The 23917-nt window shown below is 37.4% G+C and overlaps 1 protein-coding gene across 1 annotated transcript in view; it reads left to right on the top strand.

Moving 5' to 3' along the window:
* The window catches only part of ulk4 (unc-51 like kinase 4), a 237735-nt gene that overhangs the window by 178039 nt on the left and 35779 nt on the right, over positions 1–23917 (top strand). The window contains exons 34-35 of the mRNA XM_051866618.1: positions 6303–6395; positions 20407–20592. Coding sequence (XP_051722578.1) covers positions 6303–6395; positions 20407–20592 — 279 coding nt within the window. The remainder of the gene's footprint in view (positions 1–6302; positions 6396–20406; positions 20593–23917) is intronic.

Genomic DNA, 23917 nt, shown 5'->3' on the forward strand with positions numbered 1-23917 from the left:
TTTTATCTTTTTTTATCTAAGTTTTTTAAGTGTTTGTTTTAGTCTTTTTTTTTTTCTTTTTCCACAGATAGAGTAACACCTTTAATGCGGGTATATTGTAGGTATCCAGATTAATTATCTATCTTTGCTGTTATCATTTTTGTATGGTTTCATGTTGGTACTGTATGGTACAATTTACTGAACTGTTTGCTAGTTAGTTTGTCCTTTTGATATATAAAGTGGTTGGACTGTGATTGGAAAGAGGGTTTTTTATTTTAAAAAAAAACAATGAATACTATAAGGGATCTAGGTCTTTTATCAATACTGTATTATTGCCCTAAATATGTCCCCTCGTATGACAGTTGACAAAGACACAGACTCTCCCATTCTTATTGACAGTATGGTCATGGTTATTTCTGTGGAAAGGCAAAATGTTGTTATTTATACAGGACATCTTATTATTAATATATTTACTTCCCTGTGTCCCTGAAGTCAAGCTGTAATCCTGTTTTTGTATTCAGATCCCCACAAACAAGCACATTTCCCTGAGCCTGGAAATGGCATGTCTCTTTTTCCAGTATATGAAACATATCTTCACTTCAGGGGGGGTTCTGGCAGTGGAATGTATATGCCACATAGGAAGATGTCTTGTTGTGACAGGAAAAGTTCTTTATGGAGTTTTAGCTAGATATGGTATTTGCCCATTTTCATGGTGTCAATGTAGTGGGAAAATGTATTCTGCCTTGGCACACTTTGCTAAGTTTTTGTGAGGTTAAAATTATTTCTCAGTAATTGGGAGGACAGTCTTTGTCTCTCATTTTCTTTATTGGCCTCTATCCTTCTCACTCTGTATTCTACGATTTCAATTTTGTTTAAATTTATGAATATGGATATACGTGAATAAGCATATTAAACAGTAGTCTCAGTTTCAGCCTCAGATGTGCTGCCTATGGACCTTTTACTGACCACACAATAATGACAATTGTCAAAGATCATAGGGTTTGAATCTGTTGAATATATTTTTTGAAAGAGAATAGGAACTCTTTGAAAGAGACATTTGTTTGATACACTTAGTAGAAAACAAGCAAAATTCACCCAATATATTGATAAATATATATTTTATATGCCTATATTTCCTGCTTCTGTCCAATTTCAGATTCATCTATAAAATAAAAACAAGCACGCTCTGTCTTGGTTCAAGGCAACCGTGCCTAGTGTGAGTACACCCTATGACTTACGGTTTGGTCCGCCCAGGGGCGGATCTACCGGGGTGGCATGGGGTGGCAACTGCCACCCTAAGAAAAAGCTTTGCCACCCCATCTGCCACCCCAAAATTACCACAGAATAAAATATAAATGTAAGCAGTGTTTCAAGTACTGCTTTTCAGCAGCGGCGCTTCAATGTGATGACCTAAAAAAGACGCGTAACGCAAAATAATGGCAAGAAAACACGTCTTTCAATAAACTGTGCATAATGGTTGCATGCAGCACGCCCAGTGTAACGTTAGTCAGCTTCATTAACAAATGACTCTTATGAATCGGTTCTTTGGGAGTCAAAAACACACAGCGCAGCCAAGTTCACTAACAAAATGTTTTTCCATTTGTTTGTAAATCGGAAAATTACTGCTTCTTGGCCAACTCAGAAGTCCTGTCAGAAATGTAATCCCTTCCAAATATGTCTGAGACTCATTTTCGTAATTGTTTGGCGAGCTGATTCTCTGACTGCCCGCTCCACTTTCATCATGGATAAAGGTCGTTTTGCCATCCGACGAAACAATAACATGTCATGAAATCAATAAGAAGATCCCGATCACAGAAAATAATAGCAAAGTTAGGTAAGAATCTAAACGTATTTTAGCTTTTCTCGATAGCTAACACATTATACGTGATTCAATTGGCCCAGTTTCCCAAACCATTCGTTCAGTTCTCAAAACAAAGACACTTCTCAAAACGTTTAACAATGACACCATTAGGTAGCAAAACTGATGACACACCAGTCAAAATCTGAGAAAGAGCTGAATGAATAATTTACAGGGGTTTTAAACTTACACAGTACCAGTACTTTAGATGGGAAATTTCACTATGTTATGTACAGTAAACTCTAGCACGTTGTACACCCTCAAACTTGTGTTGTCAACTTTCTTTGTAGCCATTTTTTATGTGTACTGTATTTTTGCAGAACTGAGAAATGACTGCCTAGGGATATAGTCTTGTGTCAGAAGACCAATACTGCTATAGTACTGTGTATACTGTAATGAAATTTGGCCAAATGTGCACAGGATGCTGAATTTGCTTTTACTGTAATTGACAGTATACTGTATTGTGGTGCATACCAAGTTCATACATATTTTTCTCATGCTTTTCATCTACTGCAAGATCAATTTACAACAGTAAAATGAAAAAAAAAAAAAAAAAATCCCTCCAAAAGTTCATTGCTGTATTTTACTGTATCTGCATCTGTATATTTATTTTTGTATAGTGTAGTAGACATTGAGCTGCAAAATAATTCCTGAATCCCTATAAGAGGGTTTTGTTACAGTGTTAAATGAATTGATCTCACTATTGTGTACTGGGCAGTGCAGTAGTCTGTGTATTTGTTAAGTTTTGTGTGTCATCTGATGCCAAAGTTTAATTTTGTCAGACAAGAATAAGTTTTTGACTAGAACATTTTATTTTGACCTGGAAGTTTGAGGTTTGTACAAGTTGGTGTATAGTTTTGAGATTGTGTTTATAGTTGTGAGAAAATGTTGAATTGTGCGTTAGCAATCAAGAAAAACAATAACTAGACTGAAAAGTTTGAAAGACAAATTTATTCTGGCTTGTCAAAAAAGCCAACTTAAAGTCTTGTTTAAAAAAATGTTAATAGTTTGGTCAGTTAGGCCAGAATATAGATGTTCTGGGTGAATGCTAAAGTGTTGCTAGGTAGTTGCTAGGAGATTCTGGGTGGTTGCTAGGCTCTTGCTATGCAATTGCTGGGGTGTTGCTAGAGTATGTAGTTGACATGGTGTTCTGGGTGAACACACACAGACATTCCCACCTCTGTTAATAACAGAAACTCAAAAATTGTTTGCCAAAAAAACAAGTTTTTGTTGCTCTTTAACTTTCACTAAACATGTGATTTATACCATAAAACTGCTCATCTCCTTTAGTGATACAAGCTCAGACTCATTTAGAATCTGTTAATGTTTTTCATATAGTGTCTTTACTTGGTGCCATGATGGATATTGAAATCTTGTTATTTATTTTTAATTTTAAACAGTATATAGATGACTACTTTGTGGTAATGCAATGTTTGTAAACACAATTGTGTATGTTAGGCCATAAATCTCCAAAAACTATGCATGTGTGCTTGCTTTGGTATTGCCACCCCTCACAGACCTCATGCCACCCTATAAATAATTTTCTAGATCCGCCCCTGGGTCCGCCCGATCACTTTTAGGGGAGAAAATTTGGAAAATTTAACAATTACGATAGGGTTTCAGTGCTACACGCTTGAACCCCTAAAAATTTGTTTTTTTGTTTTTTGTTTTTTTCTGATTAATTAGATAAATAATCGACAGATTAATCGATCACCAAATAATAAACAGATCAAAATAAACTAAATGCCCTTCTGCCTTCATTTTTCTTCATCTTTCTTGTTTCTCATGTCACAGATAGGCATGTGACGGTATCAAATTTTCATGTTGCGATTAATTGCTGAAGCTTTTATCAACGGTATACGGTATTATCACAATATTGAAATAAGTTGCAAAAAAAAGTATTGTCATTGTATAACAGGTTTAAGAACTCTTTATGTAATAACAAAAAGAACTCTGAATGTTTAAATACAATAATGCAATACACCAAAAATATATAAAGTAAAATTTTCAAACAGATTAAAGTGCAAAAGAATTAGGCTATAAAGATCAACATGTAACACTTTACAATAAGGTCTCATTATTTAATGCATTAACTAAGATTGAGCAATAGCAATTTGTTACAGAAAGTATTATTTTTTGTTAATGTTAGTTTAAAAAACACAACTGATCATTGTTAGTTTTATCTCAGGTCCATTAAATAAGTTTTTTTGATTTTAGTAATGTTATTAAACAGTAACTAAGAAATTAACATTAGCTAAGAATAATTATAAATAATAATGCTTTATAAGTATTTTTCATTGTCAGTTTGGTAATAATTAATTAACATGTTAACTAATGAAGCCGTATGTCTCAAACTTTACTGAACAATAACAAATAATCAGAACATTTCTAATCATTAGGGCATGTTGTAGTCCTAATTAAAATATAGAAATGTTTAAGTTTGAAAATAAATAGCCTATTAAGTCTTTAAGTATTAAGTATTTGATGCTGTGATGAACAACATTGAGATTACAAAAAATGAATGGCTGTTTGAAACATTTTTAAAACTTCACTAGCCCAGTTGCTTTGTTTGCGGAGTTTCCGGGGTAACCGCTGCATTCTGCTGTTCCATCAGCGCCCTCTGCTGTCAGAGAGTGAACGTGCACTTTCATTCAGCGCGTCTCTTTCACTCGTTCCGTCATGTCCTTCTCATGCACGTTGGGCTTGTTTACATCTGAGCGCGTGTTCTTTTGACGCAGAATACAGCGGCATTGTGCATTTTATACGGTTGATGGGGAAAGTATTCTTAAATGCATTATAAAAATTTTAATAATTGGTAATAAATTATTATTTACGTTATTTTGAAGTGCCCATGATAACAATATCGTGCATATTCATTATCGTGATATATCGCATTACCGAATATCGGCACATCTAGTCACAGACTGCTCTGTTAATCCCTTCTTACTCTTTTTCTCGTTCCAGTAGATATCCATCCTTATTTTGTTTTCCCTCTCTCACCCTCGCCGCCCCATCCTCTTGTTTGTAAACACTTCTCACTCTGTCGCCCTCATTTCTTGAGCTGTTCTCTTCATTTTTTATTTCCCTCTCTCTCCTCCTTTCCCTACACCCCCCCAGCCCCCCCGTCCTCAGGGAGCGCTTGCCTGCTACTGTCGCCGTAGGCATGCTTTTAGGGGGTTCATGTCTGGATCCTCTCCTCACTGATGATTAGATTGTTATGCAATGACAACTGCTATGCAGATACCAGCAGGATACATCCAGCCACTCACTCCGAGTGGATCCACCATACCTTTTACCCATAATTACTCGCAGCGGACATCTTTGTCAGAGTTACCGAGTGCGCGCACACAAGCGTTCGTGTTCAATTTCCAGTACTTTGACGTCTAATAGTTCTCAATGCTATTTTTACCAGTGTGCTTCAGCAGACCCGTGGTAAACAGTGCTTTAAAGTCAGATATGTGGCACACAGGACTCACAGGAAGTCGCTCCCCTGTCAGTTCCTCCTCAACCCTCATTATCCATCCAAGGCCTTTGTCTTTCACTCAGCGTCCTTCCATACATATTCATGCACGGACATCGCCAAAAAGGAGCCTGTAATGGAATTCAGTACACTGAGAGAAAAAGAAAAAAAAAAGACAGCGACAGAAGAGAGAAAGCAAAGCTTATTAAAAAAGTGTCCACACAACCCAAATTCATTTGGGTGATAATGATGAGGGAGACATTCCCGAACACTTTTCCCACTGCGCTGACTGTCCTTCCCTCTGCGTTTACGGTTTCTCTCACGATGTCAGCCTGAGCTCCATCATTAATATTTTAAATGAGTGAAGGGAGTTTAATTGTGAAAAAGCTGCAGTCCTATTAAGCGAAGGCTTGCTGTAATCTCATTGCTCCGGTCTGTCAATCTGCTTGAGGATCCCAGACACTCACATTCACTGAAATATTAGCCAGAATAAGACAGCTAGAGACAGCGCCATGAACTTTTGAACCAGACTCCCTGCACGGCTGCTCTCGCTGATGACTGATGGGTAACAAACTTTGCATTTCTTATGCATTCTTGCTGTTGTTGTCTATTTTTATCTGTGTCTCTCTCTCACTCTCTCTCTCTCTCTCTGACAGCTGTTACTAAAGAGTAAGATGTTATGGCTGATGGTAGACAGCGAGCTGTACACATTGTTCCGTTCTGGCAGCAGAGCTGGGCAGTGTGCACAGACCCCAGCACCTCTGAGGAGCGTCTCTGTTAAAAATAGCACAAGCTTCAAGCTACTGTACTTCCTGTGATGATTACATGAGCAGGATTCTCTCAGACTCTCAATCCTCTGTTGCGTTGGGTCTTGAGTTCTCTTCTATAAGCATCCCCCCAATGACTGACTGTCCTCATTTTCTTCCTTTCGCTTCCCCTGCATTCTCCCTTTTTTTTTTTTTTTCTCGATCTAATAATGCTCTCTCTGTTTCTCCTTTTTTACAGAGATCAGACAGTAATGAAAACACTGAGGCTGCAGAGGAACTACTACTCATCAACAAGCCACTGACAGACCTAAACAACCTCCTCATTCAACTGGTCAGTTAGTGTTTGTGTGCGTGTGTGTGTGTGTGTGTGTGTGTGTGTGTGTGTGTGTGTGTGTGTGTTTCCATACAAATTTTGCATCTGTTTTGCCTAACCATTCCTTTTGCATAAATTATGGATGGGTCATGATGGTCCACTAGTCATCCAACAATCGACTAATTTTTTTTTGAAACATATGGATTTATATTTTTTATGCCATATGGAAACTCTACACTCTAAATGGCTGCAACAACTTAAAAAAAAATCAATAAAAATATATAATGGAAGACGGAGCATAATTAATGTTTAGTGCAAAAATGTTGATTTTTGCACTAAACATTAATTGGGGGGGGTATTTTATTTGAGAACTTTAAAGGTATTAACATGTAACTAAGTATACAGGTAAAAAAAAAAACTAAGTTTTTTACATTTACAAGGTAAAGAAATGGGTCACATTAGCGAAATTTTGCGGTCAAAAAAGGTCAATTGTTTTTTGTCAACAGCATAGTAAAGTATAAAGCACAGCTCACACAGAATTCACTTTAAAACCAAGCTGTTGGTCAGCATGGTGAATTCAAGTGACCATCTTGAAAATGAGCAAAACTGAGTCATTCCAATAGGAATCTGTGCAAAACTCCCAATAGCACGGATTCCTATTGTTTTGCACATGATGTTATCATGTTTTTATAGCCCTAACCCATTGTGCAGGATGTGGAATAACATATTTATTTATATATATATATTTTAAAATAAAAAGTAATAAAAACAATAAAATCTGCTTTTTTTTTTTGCTTTTTTTTTTTTTTACCCAATTAATCCAATAATTGAAGAAATAATCACCCAATTAATCTATTATCAAATAATTGTTAGATGTGGCTTTATCATATATGTGTCCAGGGCTTGACATTAACACCTGCCAACCCGCCAAATGCGGGTAGATTTCAGCTGTGGCGGGTAAGACAGCCACTCCCTCTAGCCACTTTGGCGGGTTGAATATAATTTCAGCCTACAGCTAAATGAAAGGTAGCCAAGCTCGTCGTATCACAAAATTACAATTCATTCACAATTCCTTATCAATTAACTTGCTGTTAGTGAAGGCGGGATAGGCGGAATCGCGCTGAATGACACACAACAGAAGTGCTCTCTCCTTGCGCTCTCTCTCACGCACGCGATCAGTTCTCCTTGCGCCTGAATAGTCAAATACATGCACACACAGATGTCAAAATGCCCATCGTGGTTATGGCTTAAGTGGACGTAAACAGGTTGGTAAAACTGAATATGTGTTAGTATATTACGTCCATGCATTCAGCAGCCCAATTAAATACCTGTCATTAATGTTAATCAATCGACAAAAGATGTTAAATAAATGTATACATGTTAAATAAACCTATGTATCTGAAAAAAGTTTTTTTTTTTTTTTTTTACTATTTGTAATTTGCTTCTTTGTTCTTTTTATATAGCCTAACAAAAATAGCTTATAAAATTTCTCATATTATGCTTATATTGCCCACCCCTTGCCCACCTGTACATACCAGCTGATATACAATGTCTTGATTTGGGTGGTCAATCTGCATTTGAAAGTTTGAAAGGGTTTTAAATCTTGTAAATCAAGTAAAATTATTTAAAATCAAGTAATTTAAGCATGCCAAAGTCAACTTTAATCATATAAAATGTTATTTTCCAACAGCAACATTGTGGCCAGTGAAAATGCTAAATGTGGGTTAGTAACTTTGGAAAACCACTAGCCACAGTGGCTGGTGAGCAGAAAAGTTAATGTCTCTGTATGTGTCTATTTGGAATTAGATTCTTAAAAACTCAAATGTATTTATTATAATTTGTCTTTTAATATTGTTCTTAAAAGCCAAGCTCATCCTCACTGGCTCTGTTCCAAATAAGCTGTGAATTTAGTTCATGTGAAATTTCTTAAGAATGAATTATTTATGAAAAGTCCCAAAAAATCTCATAATAATAAATGGAAACCCATCTAAAGTCAGTTATGCATTTTCTTGGCCTTCTTAATGAATAAAAATTATTTGATTGTGTTGTTATGATAAATATAATTACATTGCATTGACTGTGTTTACATTCACCCTCATAATGCGATTATAATGGGATTTTGACACTATTGCGATTAAACTTTACCACATGTAAACATCATACTCCAATCAAACTAATGTGATAAAACTCATAATCATAGTAACCATAGTCACAGTAAATTTCAGTCGCTAAACTATCAACACAACTCGCTGCGCAGACTCTGTGAAGAAAGCGAAGCAGCGTAGGCAAACAATGTTCATCACGGCATCGAATATCCTTCCAGTATGTCCAAAGAAATGTGTTTTGCATTTGATGTAAGTAGAGTAAAACAGTGGCTAGTAACATGCCTACTGTATGTGAGTTCATCTTTTGTGCTTTGGAGTATGCAAATAATGGCAGTAAAAATAACCACTTTTTAGCGAATAATCAAAATAATGAAAATTGCATGTAAGCAGGAGTAAAGAGGTTTGCTCGTCTCATGTAAACATCTTACTCCAATTAAGTCCTTACTTTGATTATTGGAAATAATTGCATTATTGGTGCACATGTAAACATAGGCAATGAAAACTTAAAATAAATAACTGCATAATATAATTTATGCTACTATATAAAAATTCCCAAGGAGGCTGCGCATTACTGCAGTTTCATTGTGGTGCAGAATTGCCATATGGCAACAAGACACTGTGGCACACCGTTGCCTTATGGCAGCCTTCATATTTTCTTAATTAACGAACCAAAAAATCCAGATGTAGAATTAAATCTGGACTAATGCGTTTTGTAGCACAATTTGAGGAACTCTTCAGTATGTGTCTCCCCTATACGGGTGACCCCAGGAAAAGTTTGGAGAGAAAATCAGGTGTCATGTGACTTAAAACCAACATATTATTGTTTTGTTGATTTGTTTAAGAATATCCTTTTAATTCCTAGAATTCAATTTGTTGTTGTTTCATAAAAATAATGAAATACAACCTATTAACTACTCGATTTTGAAAATGTCGTTTTTTACATTTCTTGCAAAAATCTGACGAATAAATCTGGTTCTCAATGTTCTTGTCCTTCACTATGGGACATTGTAAGATCACAGTGTTCAACATTTATGAAACTCGAGGCCCACTGTTTTCTGACCTGCACGCTACCTTCACCTGGAATTCACAGAATAATCTTGAGGTACTGAACTGAAATATTGACTGGAATCATCATCCATCAGTCCACCAGAGCAGATTCACTTAAAAAAAAAAAAAATCAGGGATGCATTTTTTGTAATCCGAACACAAGTGGTCAAGTGTTAATGGCAGGGGGAAATAGAGTCTAAAACATTTTGTGATCAATTCACTGAAACCCAACCCAAGCTCATTAGAAATTAATGACTGTGCCTACATTTCTGACAAACTGCAAAAATGTACCTATACACATGTTTCGCTGCAGTTTCTATGAACACTAGTGGAAGTAAAAATGGCAGCAACCTTTATTCCTTTATGATTTTAGGGGCAAATTATCGAAGAGTAAAGAATTTTTGTGTGGTTCCAGTGCTATGTTATGACTTCACAGTGCTATATTATGACTTCAAAACACTTACATATGCATGATTTGTCAGCTAATACATTTTGACATTTGTATGACCTAACCAGCTCCATATGTATGGCTTTTCTGACGTAATAAACTAGTCCAGTAGCTCACCTGGTACAGCATTGCACCCGTAAAACATTAAGTAAAATTACTATAATTGCAATAGAGCATTAACCATATAGCGCCACTCACCGGCATTTCATTTCCAAACTGCCATGACACATACAAGAACCAATGTAATAATATGTCGCCACAGTTGCGATTAACTGTTTCTATTAGCTGTTAACTGTAGCACCAATCACTGGACTTTGAAAGTGCTGTGAAACGTGCTACAAGTGAAGCAAAATCATTTTGCAAAAATACCCACAATCATTGGGCTTTTTAATAAAACCACATCTACAATGGAGAAAAATATGATATGGATTATAGCACCTCTTGTGGATGTGTCACCTGAAAAGTGCAGCAAAATGTACTTGGAGCAATATATTTTAGGTTTTGTAGAAATGTTGGCAGGGTCACTTATTTCCAATGGGTTGCTGAAACCACATACAGAGGTAGTCGCATCAAAACAAGTGATTCAAACTTTGCTGTGTTGTTCGAAAATACACTGATTATGATGGAAATTACAGCTGCCTTCTTTATCCTTTTCATCTGACTCTTTTTCCATTCACTCGTAAGCTGTGTAACATAGGTTCACCCCTTCAGTCGTATTAGTGTATCGCTCCCGCGAAAGTGAAGTAGAGTGTTGAAGAAACGAGTGGAGTGTCGTGAAAAATCCAAACAAGTGGTCGCGGGAGATGTATTTGAAAATGTTAATACTAGGTGGAAACCCAGTGCATCTCCGCTGACCACTTATTGAAAAAACACATCTTAATACCAGGTGGAAACAGGGCAATGTTTGCTATATAGGGTTTTTGCATTGGTTATATGATGTTTTAGTTTTCAGGTTCCTCTTAAAGGGTCTCCTATGCCACAACACTGCTACACAACACTAGATCGCTATCTGCACTGATGCTTCGCAATGTGACTTCAATTGACGCACACCTTGTCCGTATCTTTGACAAGCGACATAACCCCTGTTTATTTCTTCAGTCTGCCAGAAATATTACTTACACATATTGTTTATGTGAATTTATTTTGTCATTAATATACACAAGTTCTGAACATTATATGAAAGCCAGCTTGTCATGTTTATGGTCTCTGGTCTGGTCTAATTTAATTATATTTTGTTTGTACATGATGCTACATTAGAATCTTAAACTATATCTATATCTTAAACTATAACTATAATTGTTTTGTTACGTTTTAGAAGTTGGTTTTCATACTAGATTTCTGTAAAAAATAAAGTGGGATACGTTATTCTCCTATGTCACTGTTGCTGAGCTCTAGTCTTGTGCTTACAGCTGATTGGTCCATGGTTAGCCTCAAAGGTTCCAGGGTAGACAAAAGTGTCAGACTGAAAAGCTCTAATTGGAACTTTTATTTTTAGAGTGCTGATGATGTGTGGACAATACTGTGGTTTGTAGTAAAGAAATACAAAGATATCAAATCATACCTGATGACATATTGAATCAGTTATGACCCTTCTACAAATAAGAATGTAATTTTAATAGCAATTTGCATCAAATTGATTTTACTGTGTCCAACAATAATTTCATGATATATAATAAAGCGTTCTTGATGTGAAATCCATTATTAGATTATAGTAAGTGCATATGGGCCGTTTTTACACACACTCTGCTCTCCATCACATTTTCATGTGTCATTAACCGATCCCTATAATGAATAATGGAGCATCCATTTCGAAAATAATCAATCTAGACAAGTGAGACATTCATAATTGAAAAGAGAGATTTACCTCTCATTCATTTCATGGAAGCCGCAAATTGACAGAAAGATAGATTGAATTTCATCGCCAATGATTTTTGTGTGTTTGCCAAGGATTATGTATCTTTCTCATGAAAGAATATTCGAACAGCCAGCTGCAGATCAAGACTCGGTACAGCCTTTGAAAAGAGGGTCTGGATGTTTGTGGGAGATGCAATATACAGAAATGCTGTTCAGTATTAGTTTGTGTGGAAGGCTTTGTTGTATTTCATGTTCCATTGTTGTAGTTTCATATATTGCACACTGTATATGACTCATGTCTGATAGAGGCTTTCAGCAGACACTATATGACATCTAGATGAGACTACACTGAGAATCCCATCTACTGAAGATAGAGAGAGAGTGAAATGAAAGTGGTTGGCATAGTGATGCACTGTGGCATAATATTCCCACAGATGGCAGAAAGACCAGAGACCAGCTTCCCACTAAAACACTCCACTCAACTCTGTAACCCTCAGACGTGCATCCAGGTTGTGTATGTGAGTTTGAGTGGCAAGCTGTACCCACATAACCCTCAAAGCAGAATCCAAGCTGATTCTGCCCACTGTGCCAGGAAAAACTGACAGACTTATTCTTGGGGCCGGTTCACACAAAACACATTTTTGCTGCTAAAAACGCATGACGCAGGTCAGTAGAAAGAAAAAAAAAGATGAATGCCGCATTTTTAGAATGCTGTGTCATGCGAGAGACACTGCAAAAAACACGAGAAGCGAGCACAATGGTTAAAGATGTCCGTCTAGCGCATTTACATTGGATAAGCAATGGAAAAGTGGTGTAGTGGAATGGAAAAACGTGTTCTGTATGAATGACCCCTTACACACTAAAACTAACATGAAATGCTACTGTGAAAAACATTTTCAAACCCTGGATTTTTTGTGCATTATCTAAGTCTGATATCCAATGATTCTCTTGCAAAGACACTCAAGAGGGCAAAGGGCCCTATTGTTTTCCTTAGGTAAGAATATTTTTTTTTACCTTTCGGGCATTATTGGGGCCTTTAACATGCTCAAAAACTCTTTGCACACACATTGGAATCGTCTGCCATCAGGGCCGGGCACAAGTTGACAATTGAGACATTTAGCATGCTTCAAATTGCATGAAACTCAACACACACACAAGGGTTGTCAGCCAGAAGACATGGACAAAGCCTTTTTATTCCTGTTTCTATAAAAGTACGATGATGTATCGTACAGCGACGATGATTTTGTCCTCCATTGTTGTTTCGGATTTCTGCCTCCGCTCGCTACGTCCTAATCACGTCACTACTAGAGCAAGCTCCTGATTGGTTAACGCGGCGTGAATATTCGCCAAAGTTCAGATTCTTCAACTTGCGCGATTCCCGCGAATCACGCGTTATGCGCGTCAAATGCCCGAAACGCTCAATTCGCGCTGCAGGATGTCTGTTTGCGTCTTTGCATTGACTTAACATGTAAATCACTCACGCTTAATGCTTCATTCGCATCTGGTGTGAACGCACCATTAGAAATGGGTGTGGAGGAGAGGCTCTATAGTGCCACCTTTTGACTAAGGTTGGGTCAAAAGCCACTAGATGACAGCATAGGCCTGTGAACGACATAGGCCTGTGAAAACACAGAAGTGTTTTCTGTGATGTGATCATAACAGAAAGTGTAAATGCTAATGCAATTTTATTATTCATATTCTGTTAATATGCAATTACCAGGTAATAAACATGTAATAAGTAATAAGAAAATGCTCTTGCGATTTGCTCACCCGATTTATTCAACAGTATCCAATTATCAAATTGTTTAGACTTGGAATCTTGTTTCTCTACTTTATCTCCCCAAAGATAGCACTTTAAAACTTTTTATCCCCTTTTTTGTCACATTTTTAATCCCTATTAACACTTTTAAATAGGGAGTTTGTAAAGACAGAAAATGATGCATTGGAAGGAAGTCAATGCAGTCAGTCTAAAAAATGTCCAGATTCTGTCCGGATACAAAAAAAAAAAAAAGCATTTGCCAGAAATAAACGTGGCTTGTGGCTCCCGCCTGGCCCAAAACCAACATTGGCTCAACAGGACAGCTTGACTAATGACAGATGGGCGGAGTGTTTGGGAAAATATCTAAATATAAAAATTTTACAATGTCATATACTTTCTGGAATAGCTTTTTAAAACAGTCATGTTCATTGTTGAAAAACCATGGATATATTTCTGTCTTCTTCCTTAGTGCAGTACATACACTGATCAGACATTTTCAGTACTGTGCAATGAAACACCACTCCCTATGAATAACATCCTGGACAGTAAAAAAAGCACACATTGACTGCTCACTATACTTACCAGATACTCACTCTATTCTCACTATACTTAATACCAGCAGGACTTCAGTCATCTCATCATATGACGTTGTTGGTTAATACATGCCAGCTGTGCTTTTAATGAACAACATCATAACTGTGTCACATGCAATTGAATCATCAGTGTCCCACTGTTTTTTTGGATCAAGATTTTAGAAGAAAAAATATATATGCATATATAAAATCTAAATTTTAAGGTGCTGTATTGCATACAGTGTATTACATTTTAGCTTTTATGCGGTTCACTTAAAAGTTTCGTTTCCCCAAAAATGAAAATCCTGTCATCATTCATCTTGTCGTTCTAAACCAATAAAACTTTTGTTCGAATCACAAATTAAGATATTTTTAATGAAATCTCACAGATTTCTGCTGCTCCATTGAATGTCTATTCACCCTAAACTTTAAAACGTTCATAAAGAAATTATAAAAGGAATTCATATGAATTGAGTGGTTTAATCCAAGTCTTCTGAAGAGACACGATATAATGAACAGATTTAATTTAGGCTTTAGGCTTTTATCTCACATATATGCAGTGAGGTTCATTCTCGTGTAACATCAGTATGTTTGAGCTTCAGCAGGAACCAGTGAGGTTTGTTCTTGTGCATCAAGCAAGGTTGTGCTTCAGTTTAGCATATTTGATGTGCTCTATGTATGTTTAACTTGTATTTCACAGATAAATGAAAGTCTTATGAGTTTGGAAGGTCGTGAGAGTAACTGATGACAGAATTTTCATTTTTGTGTGACCTATCCCTTTAAATAATGCTGCACTGTGAATAATAAACAGTGCAAGTATTAAAAGAATTTAAAAATGTTTTTTTTTTTTTTTTTTTTTTTTAAATAGTTTCAAATCATGTACATCATGTAACATTGCAGGACACTGCTGTCACTGCTTGAAATTTAATGTCAACTACCCACCTGCAGAATTCTGCAGAAAGATTTCCACATAATTTCGTCATTTGCCAGAACACCTGTTATTCACATTCTACACATCCACTGGGCCATGCATTTAGTTTATTTATTATTTTGTCTAATAATGGCTTAATAATGCTATGAATAAGACAATGTGCACAGAAAATGTAAAAAAAAAAAAAAAAAAGTGATATTGGACAAAATTACTACATTTTTATATATCATAAAGTTCTGTTGCTGATTGAAGAGTGCTCGTCATACACTTCTTGTGAATAAGTCATGACTGAGCAGGCCGTTCAAGAAGGACATCCCACAAATATATGTGATCATGAGACATTTGGATAGGCCAAAAACCCTAAGTTATGGGGACAAAATATCCCCACAAAGATGGCAATATCCGAAATCCTTGTCCTTGTGGAGACATTTTTTGGTCCCCATGAGGAAAACAGCTTATAAATCATACTGAGTGATGTTTTTTGAAAATGTAAAAATGTAGAAAGTTTTCTGTGGTAGATTTAGGAGTAGGGTTAGGGTTGGGAGATAGAAAATACAGTTTTTACAGTATAAAAACCATTATGCCTATGGAATGTCCCCATAAAACATGGAGACCTGTGTGTGTGTGTGTGTGTGTGTGTGTGTGTGTGTGTGTGTGTGTGTGTGTGTGCCCGCATGTGGAATCAGGGCACCAGAATGGGGCAGTGTGTGAGTATGTTTTCAAGGGCAAATGGTGCCCAAGGATCAGGTGAACAGATTGTCTGTGTGTGCTAGGGACATACTGCATTTTAAATAGTTCATCCGAAAGGGAAATGTGTCACCTCAAAGTCTCTGCTCAATATAAAGCCTTTTCATGTGTTTACTCCTCACGCTTTTCATTTTTGGTGGTAAATATTCCAAGTTTGCCCACAAACAATCACACATGATCTTCCCTGCAGTCTGTTTACGCAGCGGCTGAGTTCACAGTTTGAAGCAACACATGGTTTGAAAAATATAATTTGCAGTGTTGTTTCTTCCAAAGGAGGCGGTGGGAAATATCGATCGCCTCAAATACACAGGCCCAGTTTTGTGCCTGAGTACATGCGGAGGTCATGAGAGGCCTGCGTGTTACACGTCCCCATAGGCTTCGGTTCTCCTCCTCTTCTCATTCTTTCTTTCTCTCCTCCAATCATCCATTCACAGCCCACAGTGGCATTAACACTCCCTAATCTCCCTGATTCCTGTGTGCTTTTCAGCCCACAGTCCCATTAGACTCCTCAGCCTGATTTCCCCGATGCATCTACAAGCCCTGCTAAGTAAACAGGGTGGATTTGGGAGGCCGTCTAAGCAGGTGTTAACTCTTGTTCTGCTCTGACTCCGCGTTGGCATGTGAACAATACCGGAGCCGTGGAGCCTGTGGACGCACACCAAAGGCCTTTCAGCGCCAAGGGATCTCCCTCCGGTCAGCCTCTCTGTGGGCCGGGGAGAAGGCGGCGCTCTTTGGGGGTATTGTCTGGCCTCCAAAAGCACCGCACTCCATTCTGGAGTGGCCGGCGACATCATAAAGAGGGGCGGGATTAGGCGCGGCTGGCCCTTGCCCCAGAGTCTCTTGGGATTATGCCTTTATGGCAGAGGGCAGCACCAGATCAGCGCCCAAAGAGGCTAGAATCCCTGAGCCGGCCACACAGGGCTTTGAGGGCCGAAATGAGCGGCAGAGAAAATCCCCACGGCCCTTGAGTGTCGCTTTTTGTCTTTATCTCAGTCTTAGGCTGAGCGGGGATTGTTGTGGTCTGGGTTGAGAACTCATACTCCATGCCGCTCCCCTGATGGACGTGTTAAGCCTGTAACTGCAGTCCCTACAGTCTCTGAGGATGAGAACATAACTCTTCCTGTTTTAACTTTTCAGCTCTCCTACCCAGAGATTATATCACTGCCAATATATTTTTCTGTGTGGTATTCAGTTGATCGCAATTCCAGCTAATTCAGGTTTGGGTAGGGATGACAATCATATAGAAATCATTGGTTCTGATTCTAATGCACTAATCGCTTCTGCGTTTAGCCTTGGTGGCAATTGCAACTTCCTGTGCAGCGCGGTGTATGGAAATTGTGCGAGAATAAAACACAAAATTACATCTCGAGAAGGTGTTACAGGACAAGCAATATTGATACGATCCATCTTCACACTAGGTATTCGAAGCTTCTGGAACTCATTAAAAAAAAGTTGTTTAATATAATATACTAAAATTATATGTTTACTATATATATATATATATATATATATATATATATATATATAGTAATTAGGGCTGGGAAGTGATTAAAATTTTTAATCTAATTAATTACATGATGTGGCGATTAATTAATCTAATTAATCGCAAATTTATCGTATATCAAATTTGGCTGAGAAATGGCCCCCAAATGATAATAAAAAGTCATTATTGTGTAAAGCATCAAATGTACATTACAAAAAGTAGATTCAGAAAGATTTTATTTGATTCAACATAGAATTTATTACACAAACTCCATAAAACTTGCGCGCTCTCAAATATAGTGTTCTCATGTCTACTCTGGCTCAGATATTACATGTGCGCGCTATGTGGGCACCAAACGGGCCGGCAGAAACATAAATAAGTGCCTATTGCCAAATATTTGAATGTGTTTTGTCGTTTATCATGTCAATTGGTCTATAACGCGCGATGCACCAGCATCAACACCAGCCAAAGCACGTTTGAATTTAGCAGTGAACGTTCTGATCTTATCGGTGTTGTCGTATACTTCAAAGGTTTCAAATCGATCATCTTTCGCTTTTCATATTTTGAATTTTATGGACATTCTAAGTGCATTCTATAGGCTATATCATGCAGTGAGTTGTTGCCCTGCGTCATATTCATCATCAGTCAACTGTATGAATAGCAGATAACCTATGTAGGTCTGGGGGCGGGGCAAGTGCGTTAAATGCGTAAAAAAAAATTAACACGTTATTTTTTTCCATAATTAATTAATCTAACGTGTTAGATTCCCAGCCCTAATATATATATATATATATATATATATATATATATGATGCGATCTGGGAAAACCTGTTGGATGTCACGATGGAACGTTTTCAGTTAAGTCAAAAAATAGGTTGAATGTCATTTTTAGTCAAAATTGGGTTTTCATTAAATTATCATTCTATAATATCTTGTCTATCATCTCTAAAAATATCTTGGCAAAATTTGCCTGTTAAGTGCAGAAAAATAGCGATTTATAGTGGCAAGGCTGTCTTTCTCTAACGTTACTGTTTAAGAACACACCCAGCGGAGGTTAAAAAAAAAAAAAAAAAAAAAAACGGCCATAGCTTTCCCTCTCTTAACACTACAAAGACAATTCACCTATCAAAATAAACCAATGAAGGTGTTAAACTGAATGAAGGTGTATTAATGCAAATTTCCTGCCATTCCTGTAAACTACGGCATGCAAAGATTTTTTTTTTTCCGAATACAACGTTATCGTGAGAAGGCGGAGCACAAGAGAACAACGGAGCTATAATTCACATACATGTTCTAATTATGTTTATTAGAGGTTGATTTCAAATCAAATACTGCCAAACTGCCCATACTACTTCTGAATAGGATGTCTACTTAATAAAATGTATGGAGATATAGAAATATATGGTTCTCATTACTCATTACTCACATTACGTCCACATAAAAATGGAGGCGCCCTTAAATGGTCAGATATGGAGCTTGGGTGTCATCTAGTGAAAAAGTGGTACTGCGCCCAAACAAAATCTTACCGAAAGCTCATTTTTTAAATATTTCAACCTAAAATTTGAAATGTTGACATTTTTGGCTTTTATTTTCTTGCAGTTTAAGAGTAAAACATGCTTTGTAATATATTACTACAAAATATAAACAATTATATTTTTACATTTTAAAATTAAACTTCTATAACTTTTTTTTTTTTAATTTCACTTTCATAATTTATTTTACTTCTACAATAATCTGACAAGTGTCTTTTTTTAAACAAGACCAATCTTAGGTCTATATTCCAAAGCATTCTTGAATTACAACCATTTATGTTTGGATTTTCATGTCAAAGGGGGTAACAGTTATTTTAACCTGTTTTTCACAAAATTCCGTTCCTGAAAATCAGAGCAATCAGCTGACTTCAGATAACCATAACTTTTGTTAAAGACAAGCTATGAAAGAAGTAAAAGTAAAAACAGATTTGGAAAGGGCTCGAATCCAGCCCTTTCATATGGTATGGTAATTCAGAATCATTCATATGGTATTGAAACCTGTGATAGGTCAAATTTCACCATGTGATGGGTTTTCGCAGATCACATCACATATATACTGTATTATAAAATAATGTAATTATTTGTGATCAATAGAAATATACCAGAAAGAGTTTGCTATTAGGCTACCTGAGTTTTCTACCTGAGTAGCCAGCCAGCGCCAGCATTTTTGATCATTTCGAACATTTTTATTCTTCGATTCATGCATTTTTTTAATTTTTTTATTTATTTATTTTTTTATTCTTTTTAATCAAAACTTGAATGGTGGTATGTTTAATTAAAAAAAAAAAAGTTTTCTTTCAAAATCTTTCAATTTTGTGTGAATTATCCATTGTTTGTGGCATCACACATTTAAAAAAAAAATGATCCAAGTTGTTGAATCCGGATGTCAAAGCCATGATGATTTTTGAACGACATTTGTAGCAGAGTTGTCCCTGAACTTGTGTATTTCTGCATTATACATCAAACTCTTAATTCATGGGTTTGATTCCCAGGAAATACTGATCAAACGGATCAAATGTATACCTTGAATGCAATCACTTTGGGTAAAAGTATCTGCCAAATGTAAGTTAAAAAAAAAAGCTTTTTCATGTTATGTTTCCCTAAAAGCCCTCCACAATGTGACTTTGACAAAATAACACCTTATTTGAAGTCTGAGAGAAACATACATAGCTTAAAGATAGATTCTCTAGACCACTGCTATTGACTGTACACGGACAAACAGATTTGTAGTGCAGAGACTTATGAAGGATGTAGTTTCACATTTCCCAAAAGCAATAGAAGAGCAATATAAAAGTCAGAAATATTTGCGTGAAGTGTTTGCTGGCTGCAGCTCAGTTGTTCAATAATTCAGCCTGTTCTTTCGAACTGTTATATAGATGGAGGTCTACTGACAATTTGAAAAGATTTTCATTATTAATTCTGGCTATTTGTAGACCAGTGTGTAATTTTGTCAAAACAGTTTGTATGTAATATAGTTATATACATTATCATATTGTTTTATTTGAATTGTTCCTGGGTAAGTGTTCAGATGTCTGTGTTTCTCTCCCGCAGCTGGCGTGTAATGACAGTGAGGTGTATGAGGAGGCCAGTCACTGTGTTTCTCTGCTGGCTCAGCTGTATGGAGGAGACGGCGCGGACCGCCTGCAGCCGGAGGAGCTGCTCAGCCTGGCACACGCACTGCAGATGCACACTGAGCCCAGACAGCAGAAATTGCTGCTCCGCGTGCTGAAACGATTGGTGAGTGTATGCAAAATCTGATCTGAGACCAGCTGAGCTGTACTCATGAATGCAATGTGAATGATCGTTGCAGTAAAAGCAAAAAAAAGTGTGATATTGGATATGATTTAAAATATGATACCGAATGGCTAAGCCATTTTTGAAGCATATTTTAAGTAGCTAAATTTTTACACTACACTAAACGGAGGACTTGTTATACTTTTTTAATTTTACCTTCCCTTTAGTGTTTAATATAGCTGTTTTTGCATGTAAACAATTGGCAAAGTTGCAAAGGGGCCCAGGGGCAGACTGGCCATCTGGAGCACCGGGAGTTTTCCAGTGTTCTGGTGTGAAGATGGATGGATGGATGGATGGATGGATGGATGGCGTAGCCCATCCTTCCTTCAGCACGTTCTAAGCGGTAGACCGGTCACAACACACTTTGGCAGGCTAAACATTAAATCATGTAAACAATTCTAGTACAACCCCTGAATAAAATTATAAACCCTTAAATGAGCATAATATGGGCCCTTTTAGTAGCTAAACATTAACACTAAGCAGAGGAATCAGAAAGAAAGAAATTAAAGTTCAAATGAAGGGCCCTATTTAGTCTATTATTTTCAGATTGTATTTATAAATATTATTTATTTACCTATTAATGCACCATATGTGTTTTTTTTATTTATTAATAATATTATTTACAGTATCTCACAGAAGTGAGTACACCCCTCACATTTTTGTAAATATTTTATTATATCTTTTCATGTGACAACACTGAAGAAATGACACTTTGCTACAATGTAAAGTAGTGAGTGTACAGCTTGTATAACAGTGTAAATTTGCTGTCCCCTCCAAATAACTCAACACACAGCCATTAATGTCTAAACCGCTGGCCACAAAAGTGAGTACACCCCTAAGTGAAAATGTCCAAATTGGGCCCAGAGTGTCAATGTTTTGTGTGGCCACCATTATTTTCCAGCACTGCCTTGACCCTCTTGGGCATGGAGTTCACCAGAGCTTCACAGGTTGCCACTGGAGTCCTCTTCCACTCCTCCATGACGACATCACGGAGCTGGTGAATGTTAGAGACCTTGCGCTCCTCCACCTTCCGTTTGAGAATGCCCCACAGATGCTTATTAGGGTTTAGGTCTGGAGACATGCTTGGCCAGTCCATCACCTTTACCCTCAGCTTCTTTAGCAAGGCAGTGGTCGTCTTGGAGGTGTGTTTGGAGTCGTTATCATGTTTGAATACTGCCCTGCGGCCCAGTCTCCGAAGGGAGGGGATCATGCTTTGCTCATTCATGGTTCCCTAAATGAACTGTAGCTCCCCAGTGCCGGCAGCACTCATGCAGACCCAGACCGTGACACTCCCACCACCATGCTTGACTGTAGGCAAGACACATTTGCCTTTGTACTCCTCACCTGGTTGACGCCACACACGCTTGACACCATCTGAACCAAATAAGTTTATCTTGGTCTCATCAGACCACAGGACATGGTTCCTTAGTCTGCTTGTCTTCAGCAAACTGTTTGCGGGCTTTCTTGTGCATCATCTTTAGAAGAGGCTTCCTTCTGGGACGACAGCCATGGAGACCAATTTGATGCAGTGTGCGGCATATGGTCTGAGCACTGACAGGCTGACCCCCCACCCCTTCAACCTCTGCAGCAATGCTGGCAGCACTCAAACGTCTATTTCCCAAACACAACCTCTGGATATGACGCTAAGCATGTGCACTCTTTGGTCAACCATGGCGAGGCCTGTTCTGAGTGGAACCTGTCCTGTTAAACCACTGTATGGTCTTGGCCACCGTGCTGCAGCTCAGTTTCAGGGTCTTGGCAATCTTCTTATAGCCTACACCATCTTTATGTAGAGCAACAATTCTTTTTTTTTTCAGCTCCTCAGAGAGTTCTTTGCCATGAGGTGCCATGTTGAACTCCCAGTGACCAGTATGAGAGAGTGAGAGCGAAAACACCAAATTTAACACACCTGCTCCCCATTCACACCTGAGAGCTTGTAACACTAATGAGTCACATGACACCGGGGAGAGAAAATGGCTAATTGGGCCCAATTTGGACATTTTCACCTAGGGGTGTACTCACTTTTGTGGCCAGCGGTGTAGACATTAATGGCTGTGTGTTGAGTTATTTTGAGGGAACAGCAAATTTACACTGTTATACAAGCTGTACACTCACTACTTTACATTGTAGCAAAGTGTCATTTCTTCAGTGTTGTCACATGAAAAGATATAATGAAATATTTACAAAAATGTGAGGGGTGTACTCAGTATCCTGTGAGATACTGTATTTATTAATACACTATGTCATCTCTAAAGAGTAATAAGAAAAGTAATAAAGAGTAAAAAGTAGATCACATATCGAGGAAAACTTTTTTTTTTTTTTTTTTTTATTAATTTTGTGTGTGACTCTGGAGGAAGAACAAGCAAGGAGTTTTTTATTATTATTATTTTATTTATTTATTTTATATTCTGGTGCTGTCGGAGTCAGTGTGTCGGCTCAATATGTGATGTGTCTGTGTGAGGCAGATCGAACTCTCTCTTTAATATTGGATAGTTTGTGTGGTGGGAGGGCATGAACTGTGCTTCCTGTGCAGTGTGGCCTTCTGGGTTGTTGAGAGGTTGGTTACAGCCATACAGAACAAGGAGGACAGCACCCAGACCCTCATGACTGTTGATTTCTTCTTTCTTTCTGTTTCTGTATGTGAAAATATTAGCCGATCATTACTGAGGTCATTACAGAAGTTTTAAAGGTACAGTAGCAAAAACAGCCTGTTTAATTCTGCTCTCTCCCTTTCTTGATCCTCTCATTTGCATGTATTTGTTGATTAGGGGGACTGTCCAATATCAGCAAGGACAAAATGTATATCATCAGTCTGGATGAAAATAACACAGCAGGGATGTTTACATTCATCACACTAGCGTCGACTATGTGAAAGTCAGCGTGTCATTGATCTTTCTTATTTATGATGGGTGAGACCATGAGGATGACTGATTTTTCAATCAGGATTAATCCTAGGATCCCTTTCGTTATCCATGTTTTCAACAATTTGCCTTGATTAACTATAAACATTTAATTTATAATCTGCAAGGCAGAGAAGATTTACATAATCATGCCAAAATGTGATTGTTTCATTTGCACTGTACAGTCGAAGTCAACATTTAATAAAAATTGACTCTATTTACTAAGTGTTCCTGATTTTATCATGAATGATTCATCAGTGCACGTTATCCCCCCCACCCCCAAAATAAAACTTTCCATGTAAACTCGATAAATTCAACCAATTGCTTCGCCTCTGAAACGTCTTTCCATTTCGGCTTACGTTACTATG

The sequence above is a fragment of the Ctenopharyngodon idella genome, chromosome 16 (genome assembly GCF_019924925.1).
Source record: "Ctenopharyngodon idella isolate HZGC_01 chromosome 16, HZGC01, whole genome shotgun sequence".
In the NCBI taxonomy this organism is placed as follows: Eukaryota; Metazoa; Chordata; class Actinopteri; order Cypriniformes; family Xenocyprididae; genus Ctenopharyngodon; species Ctenopharyngodon idella.